This window comes from Capra hircus, chromosome 16 (assembly GCF_001704415.2).
Source record: "Capra hircus breed San Clemente chromosome 16, ASM170441v1, whole genome shotgun sequence".
Lineage (NCBI taxonomy): Eukaryota > Metazoa > Chordata > Mammalia > Artiodactyla > Bovidae > Capra > Capra hircus.
In genome coordinates, this window is record NC_030823.1 from 72225364 (window position 1) to 72233917 (window position 8554).

Consider the following 8554-nt stretch of genomic DNA (forward strand, 5'->3'; position numbering starts at 1 on the left):
TCAAGCTAATCCTATGACAGTGTCTGCAACACTGTCTTAAAAAACCCTTGTCTAAAAGTCAATGAAGAGTCTGAGTCTTTTGAGCATGGGCTGCAAGTTCTTTTTGCTTGGTGCCCTGCAATAAACGCTGTACATTCCTTCACCATAACCTGGTGTCCACAGATTGGCTTTGCTGCGAAACAGGGAGAGACTGAGTTTGTTGTTGCTGTTGTTCAGTCGCTTACTCATGTCTGACTCTTTGCGAGCCCATGGACTGCAGCACGCCAGGCTTCCCTTCCTTCACCGTCTCCTGGAACTTGCTCAGATTCATGTCCATTGAATTGGTGTTGCCATCCAACCATCTTGTCCTCTGTCATCCCCTTCTTCTCCTGCCTTCAATCTCTCCCAACATCAGGGTCTTTTACAATGAGTCAGCTCTTTGAATCAGGTGGCCAAAGTATTGGAGCTTCAGCTTCAGCATCAGTCCTTCCAATGAATATTCAGGGTTGATTTCCTTTTGGATTGATTGGTTTGATCTCCTACCTGCGTTTGGTTCCATAAGAATAATTGTTCTGTATTTATATGTATCTAGAAGTAAATTCTTCAAAATATGGAGGAGTTTTATTCTCAGCTTTGTGCTTCTCTTCATTTTTTCCAATTTTCATACTCTGTGTGTATGTATGTGCAGCTTTTATAATCACAGAAACATTTTTAAAAAGTATTAGGGCCATTATTAGTTCCATTATTTTGTGCCTTTAATTTGTAATCTTTTATGAGAGTTTTATTTCAGAATTTGCTTCCTATGATGCTTCCTTCTTTTGAATATAATCTTGTCTATCATTGATTCTGTTTTATTCCTTTTTTTGTCAAGAAACCCAAGAGTCAATTTAGAAACTTAAGCACAGCATCTATGTTGAGTCTAATTTTGGCATTTTTATATTCTTCTCTTAAAACCTCATTTTTTACTTGGGTATTTCCAAATAAAGTGTATTTGTTATAAGCCTTTCCAAACTCTTTGGTGAATGGACATAAAGGCATGGATGATGGTAGAACTCTGCTATTTTCGTCAGGAACAGTACTTGAATGAAAATAATGGTCTAGCAGGGTTAAGGAGCCATGACTACTTAACTTTTTCCAACCCACCCCTTTCAAGGGAGTAACCAAGGAGTAATGGTCACATAAATAGCATTATGTTTTCAACCTGCACTAATAGCATTGTTTCCAACCTACACTAAGTTGTCGCGGTCACAGCAGCAAGTCTTCTCCGCCACTTTAAAGTCTCCCCTCACCGCTCTCGGGCAGCAGACGTGACACTGAGCTCCAGTTCCAGTGTGCCAAGCTGTTTGAGTCCTCCGGATGCTGTCTGAGCACAGTCTCTTGGATTTAGGCAGTAATGACTCCTGCAGTTTTTATGTGCAGGTGGTTGGTTCTTCCTCTGAACTCCTTTAGGTCTTCTCCCAGGCCCTGTAGAGGACAAACCTACACACACACACACACACACACACACACACACACACACACACACACACACACACACACACGCCTCCCTTCCTGGTGTTTTCCCTACGCCCCTCAACACTGTTCAGACCTGCAGCATTCCCCTCATCACGTAAATACCTACATCTCTATGTAGAAATATATCCACTCACCTTGGCAATTGTGCACCCTGAAAATTATTTCTGCGGTAATCAGATTTAAGGGTAAAGATTCATCTTTCTTAGAAGAACTAAGGCAATTGGGCGAGGGATAAATTACCTCATTTTACTGTATTTGCTAGGCTCCTTTGCATCCTAGATCTTGGTTGCCACCCTCCTTGCTTCCCCTCAAGTCATATCCGTACATTAAAAATGAGCCTATATTTCAGGAACAAATGGATGTCACAGCTGAAGGCTCTAAGATTAACAGCTGTACATTCTTGTCTTTATGAAAAGCGGAATTTCGCGTAATCCAAATCCTGTTAGCTGATCAGTTGAGAAACCTGTTTCTTTTTCTTCTTTTAATGTAGAATTCTTTAAATAGGTTTAGAACACACAGCCAGTCCACAACTGACAAATGGGTTAAAGTCCAACAAATGACTTCATGCACTGGTTTGAGTTTTCCCAGGAAAGCATTGTCTTACAGGCTATTTGCTTCTGGCTAGTCAGCTATAATGTGATCGAAATACTACACATGGCTGATAAGCTTTCTCCAGATGTTTTCAAATGTTCTCTGCCTAATTCAGTGATTTTTTTCCCCCAGTCATATTGGAGTATTAATCTCCCTGTCTCAGTTTGTTTCACAAATACCATCCAGGTATTTTCTTTCATTCTTTATCCTACCCCACTGCTTCACTGCCTGATCTTTTTGACTTCATGATGGATCTTGGATGTGATAGAGATTGGGTCCCAGAATGTGTGTGTATGGTGTGAGGTACACATGTGGGGTGTCCTAGAGGGAACACCACCTCTAGTCTTATATGGATGGGTGATGTAGGGGAGACTGTTGTTTGCCAACATCAGTGTCTTATAGAAATAGAACCCCTGATTTTCAGCTGGACACAAGTCCATCCTGAATAAAGACCATAACTGCAATTAGCTATAGCAAAAGTGTGTGACATTCAAGTTCTTCTTCCTTGAAAGCGTTCTTCTTTCTTCATTTTCTCTAGCTAGAATTCTGACATGATAAATGAGCCATTTTGGACACATAGGTGAGGATAATAATGCCCAGGGATGCTGGTTTTTGGATAGAAAGTTCCCAGATGAGTCCACGGATAGAGCTTCTCTTGCAGCTCTAAATTCTTCCCCAGGCCGTTCCATGATAGAAAAAATAAATTTAGATATGTTTAAGCCATTGTAAATTTGGGTGTTTATGACACTTGTTTGACATATACTCAAACTAGCACGTGGTGAAAAGTGAAAGACTAGGCAATGTAACTAGATGTTACACATACACAGAAACTTGAGCAGTACGTGCCAGAAATGGTGTTGAGTGGTAGATAGATGTGGACAGTAAAGACCTTCCCAGAGGCAACAGTACTGTCTCTGATGATGCTAAAGAAGTAGCCAGCATTTTAGAGAACATATCAAAAGTGTAGGATTTCTATGTAATGCAATACATGAAAATGCACTGGGGAGAAAAACAATTGCTGATTACTGCAATTCAATAAGCCACTTAATGCAGTCCCTGGAAAGAATGATTAAAAAGCCATCCCAATGCTCTTTGGCTGACCTTAGGTTTAATCTGAGGTTTTGCATCGCCCTGTTTGTGGGATTCAGATTTTAAGGAGGAAGGATTAAGGAACACATTTGCTGACTCTCTGAAAGAACATAGCCTATGCAAATCAACAAAACTTCCATTAAAAAAAAAAAAGAATATAGTCTAGAGCAGAGAAGTTCTTCAATTAGGGTGCGAAAGGAAAGTGCTTGCACTTTGCAGATTCAGACATTCTTCAAAACAAACAGGCTGGATTCTTGGCTATACAAACAACAGACATGAAGGACAGCAGTCCAGCTAGGTTTCTGCTTCCGAGTCCACAGAGACGACGAGGTGACATTTAGTCGTCGGAGAAGATGTGCAGAAACAGAGGTTATCAGAATTTCATCATGTCCCCAGTCTGCTGTGCTAATTCTGTTCCTTCCGAGACTATTTCGGCTGCGTGCATCTTACACAGAGTTAAACTCACCAGATAAAGCACACCCTATGCTCAGAGTGGCTGTATCAATCAACCGAGATCATAAAAGCCACCTACACCATGACCGACCCGCGGGTTTTGGCCGATGCCCGAGGAGGGGTTGGGGATGTGCCCAGCACCCTCTCACTCAGTATGCATCCAGATGCTCTCCCTTCCTTTCAGCGCAGAGAGAGGCTGTGTCTGGGGAGGGGTGGGGGAGTCTGTGTTGTCCAGGAAGCACAGGGATGCATATCAATCACTCTGTTTGGCGGGTAGCACAGACACACTGCCCTTTTATCCTATCACTATGCAGGCCTTTCCCATCCGTCCAGGAAGTGGGACTGTTTACAATATAGATGGTGTTCTGAGTCACAATAATAACGCATGTTTGTGAGCTACTCAAGAAATTACAAAGCTTCTAGGTGATTTGTTTTCACATTGCTAGGAGCCACATGCAGATGGCTAATTTTGATCCTGGTGTTTGCGTCTTCCAGCCACGTCCCTCTCACTGACTAATCAACAAATATGTGCGGCAATTCTCTACTGGACCCATAATGAAATGGGTCTAGGAAACCCCAAAGTTGGAAACTCTGGCTTTTCCCTGGTGATCCCTTCAAATGCTGTCACCATCAAAAGCACAGGGGGCCTCTCTTGATTTTGCAGCATTCTCTTTCTAAATATTTCTCTGAACACACTTGTTCTCTACCCTGTTTGTGGATTAAAAAGAACTTTTGATGTAGCAAGTTCAGATTTTGGAGAACACCCCCGGTATGGGCAGGTCTGTTATAATATGGTCTATTTGTTTTCATTGTTCATTTTGCCTTGGCTTAACCCATTTACCAGTCAACTGTGTGTTAAAATATTTCACCTCTCAGTTCTCCCTTTGTACCAACTAACTTCACCAACCTATAGCTCTGGGTCATGGAAGAAGCAAAATCTTCTTTATGATGACCAAGTCTCTCTCTGAGACTCAGGACAGGCGGCAGCCTTTCGATGACCCTTTGGACTCCAGCTTGTTGATCACAAACCAGCTGGCGAGTGCAGGGAAGCCCTCTGAACTGCTGCGCTCTGTTACTTCCAGGAACTCAGTAGTCTACCCACTCTGAACAAGTCCTCATCTCTCTCATCTCCCTTGTTCCAAACACTGTCTCTGTTTCTCAGCATGCACTCTCCTCAGTGAGTTTCCTTACCCAAGGCTCTTATTCACATATCTGCCCGTCCACACATATGGGCGAGCTGTTAATCAGCTTTTGTTTAGTATCAGCTTATGCATTTCAACTTCTGGTTTCTGTTGTGTTCCTTCTTGGCATGCAAATGGGCAAAATGCATGTTCACGGCAGAGCCCTCAACGCCACCATCCCTGGCACTCGGGCCGCTCCTGCCCTGCGCACCAGCCCCTGACACACTCACCGGCTACGGAGGAGACGACCACAATACTCCCGTTGGTCTGCTTCAGCATGGGCAAGGCAGCCGTGCTCAGGACCACGTAACTCAGGAGGTTGACCTCTAGGCTTCTGCGCAAGAGATGAATGTCATTGCTAAACACCCTCAAAGGCGTATAGTTGATGTGGTTGAGAATGAGCATGTCAAGTCCCCCTGCAAGAGACAGCTGTGGTGAGAGAAACCATCTGAGGTTGATAACCCACCCCCCTGCCCCTGTCTCAAAAGCTCCCTGGTGACCCGTAGGACAAAGTCCAGAAGAGGAGAGAGGAGACGCTGTCTCACCCACGAGCTCTCCAGCTTTGGCAACAAATTGTTCTGCGAAGGTCATGTTCTCCATGGTGCCTGCCACGTAGTGCGCTGAGGCCGCCCCCAGCTCCAGGCAGCGGGATACCACCTGCAGGGGCACAGTGGCAACTGGCGTCGGTCTTGGCTGCAGACCTTTGGGGCGGGCAGTCTCTGGCATAATGGGGGCTTAAATGAGAGGTTGCTCACAGCCCTGAAAAGTGTGTGTACATGTGTGTCATTAAAGGCAACGGACGCGGCATTTGTCCTCTGAAATACTGTCTGGAGCAAGGTTGGGTTACAGATGGATAAATCGCGGTGCTGGAGTTTAAGTCCACGGTTTGTGCTTATGAGACTCTGTGAACAGATGGTTCTGAACACATGATTGATATGGGTGCTAGTTTCCATGTGGGTAGCCTTAGGTTTGTGCATATTTGTGTATCCTTGGGTTTGTGAGTCTGAGTATATAAGAGGGCATGTGTCTGCATGGTGACCAGAATGTGAATTCTTGAGTAGGTACTGGAATGTTGGTATCTGAGTACATGGCTATATGTCTGTAACTCCATGTGTCAATGTGTGTGAATGGGCGTGTCTGTGAGCATACAGAGCCCAAGAACTTTGTGTCTAGATATGTATGCATGAGAAGGAACACTTACAAGCATACTTTGGTATTCCTGCGGGTGTTTGAATCCTCTGTGTATCTGTGTCTGAGTGTGCCAGTTCTATGCGTTGGCATGTATATGCAAGCATATAAAGGAATACATCTGGGCACATGAGGTACATACGGCTGTGGGCACAGGACCCTCACCTTCTTTAGACTTTCTTCTGACCTCGCTGTCACTACCACGTGAGCTCCCATCCTTGCCAGGTGATAGGCCATTTCTCTTCCGATTCCCTTGCTGGCCCCCGTGACAATCACTCTCTTTCCTCGAAGCATCTCTGGGAAACCCCAAAAGGAAGTGAGGACCAAACATGGCAGCAACATTCCTCCTCCCACTCTAGAGGTGGAGAGCTTTATCTCAGTGTCTGAAGGTTATGAGCCCATATCAACTCATCCCAAGCTGCATAAATCAGTGAAGGGACAGACCCGTCTTTCGTAAACATTTTCTGAAATGGGAATTTGCTTTGGTGGCTCAAAAGCAAGTCTCCCTGCTGCCCTTTTTGAAAACCCCTATGGACAGAGAGTTTAGCTAAAACACTGGAGTTCCAGACGTTTCTGGACTCATCCGATTGCTCAACTGAAATAAAATTCAAAAAGTCATCAAAACACATGTGCTCATAGAGATTCCAGGGATTTTCTCTCACTTGTATTTAGTCATCAACTCCAGAATTCCTTCTTATTTCCCACTTATCCACCCCTTCACAGAGCTCAATTATCTGGTGAAGTTGTGAATTTTGGAATTACCCTCATTTTCTTTTTCTTTTTTTTTTGCAGGAGATCTGAAATTGCTTTCAATTTAATGTGCCAAATAAAACATGGATTATTTAGCAATCTTTTAACCTCCTCACAGCCCATAAACAGAAGCACAGTCTTACCTCAGGGTCCCGTCTTGTCCAGCAACTCTGGGGATCAAGAACTCCTTCTGATCCTCAGAAACATTCCAGCCATCCCTGGGTGTTAAAATTGATTCCTCCAGCCATCCCTGGGTTTTAAAATCTTTTCCTCCAAAATTAAACACATTGGTACTTACCTGGTCTGAATTCCTCATTCGCAGAATAGTAGTAGTAGGCCAAGAAGATCCCCAGAATGGGGAGGAGGTATTTTTTCATAAAAGCCATCAGACAGGGATCTGGCGCGAGGAGCCCTGTGGGACACACAGAGAGAACCTACAGAGCTTTCTACAACCTCCTAGGCAGGCAGCAGCCTCTGAATTGTGACATCAGGGACGGGGGAGGCTGGAGTAGTCTCAGGCAGTGCTAGCCAATTTCCCTGTCAGAGCCGCGATTGGCTTTGGGTGGGATCCCATTCGTCCCTGGCAGCCTGCGTGGTAGATTTCATAATGGACAATGTTTACTCCATTTCATTGAGCAAGAAGAGACTTCCAGATGGCCAGGCTCATGACTGTACAGAACTGGATTCCTGAGCATCCCTACCCCGAGCCCATCTTCCTCGGAACGCCATTTACGCCAGGAATCAACGGCCTTTCAAAAGTGATATATCAAAAGCTAGAGAGAAAGCGTGTGTGGGGCTTCTGAGGGAAGTGTGACTAATAGCGAAGAGAGCCAGAGTCAAGCCAATCTCACTCTCAGCCCCACCTCCCAGTCGGAAGCAATTAAAAATAACAGCACAAAACAGAAAAATAAGCTTAAGAAAAAAAAAAGGTGCACATCTTGGAGGGGGAAAAAAAAAGCAAACAAGCCTTATAAACCTCACATTCAAGTTCAATGAACAATATTACAACATCAAAGGAGAATGCAAGCCAGCTAGAACCCAGATGGCGGGAAACCCATGACCGGTCAAGACTCTCAGGCAAGTGCAACGGAATGTGCACTTATTACTTTAACAGCAAATAAAGAAGAAATGATGAGTGTCAAGGAAATAAAAGCTATTAAAGTAGGTCTTTTAAACACCATAGAGAACCAAAAAAAACATGGAGAGGATAATAGGAAGAGGGGAACCTGATGTAGAAGAAAAAAGAATGAGCATTGTTGAAGCAAAGCTAGCCTGAGAAGCCCACATCCAGTTAAAAATTGATCTGTTAAAAATTGATCCAGTTAACAATTAAAGGACTAGGGGGAGAAATCCCTAGTAATTTAGAATTTATCACAGAAATATAGAAATAGCCATGTTGGTATGTCTGTCACAAGGATCAATCCTCAAAGAATTTAGGCTATTGTAATTGTTAAGTTTTTCAATTTAAAACCCGCCATTGAAACCATACCCACTACCCTATCACAGAGAAAATCCAGAATTTTGCAAGTTGCCAATGGAGCCAAGGAAACCAATTTAATATGGCAGTAAGGGTACCAGTGCTTTGGAGGAGGAGTGTAGGTTGAGGGTGAAGGATTCACATAAGATTAAGAGAAACTGAATTATGACTCCCAAGTATAGTATCTGGAAACACTCACTGAATTTTCACTTCAGAGCAAGGAAAAATAATTTAAGACCCAGAGGAGATGAAATAATTTGTCAACAAAGGCCCACACCTGCTTTCCAGGAAACAGCTCAGATCTAAGAACAGTTGAGGGTCAGATAGTTCA

At 43.8% G+C, this 8554-nt stretch overlaps 1 protein-coding gene across 2 annotated transcripts in view; it reads right to left on the bottom strand.

The window, feature by feature from the left end:
• Nucleotides 1-7300, bottom strand: part of HSD11B1 (hydroxysteroid 11-beta dehydrogenase 1) — a 40489-nt gene extending 33189 nt beyond the window's left edge. The window contains exons 1-4 of one of the 2 annotated variants that reach the window (XM_018060777.1): nt 7045-7300; nt 6162-6292; nt 5354-5465; nt 5039-5224 (exon numbers count right to left, since the gene is read on the bottom strand). In XM_018060777.1, the coding sequence (XP_017916266.1) occupies nt 5039-5224; nt 5354-5465; nt 6162-6292; nt 7045-7132 (517 nt within the window). In that variant the 5' untranslated portion in view covers nt 7133-7300. The remainder of the gene's footprint in view (nt 1-5038; nt 5225-5353; nt 5466-6161; nt 6293-7044) is intronic. The other variant, XM_005691043.3, reaches the window with a different exon arrangement.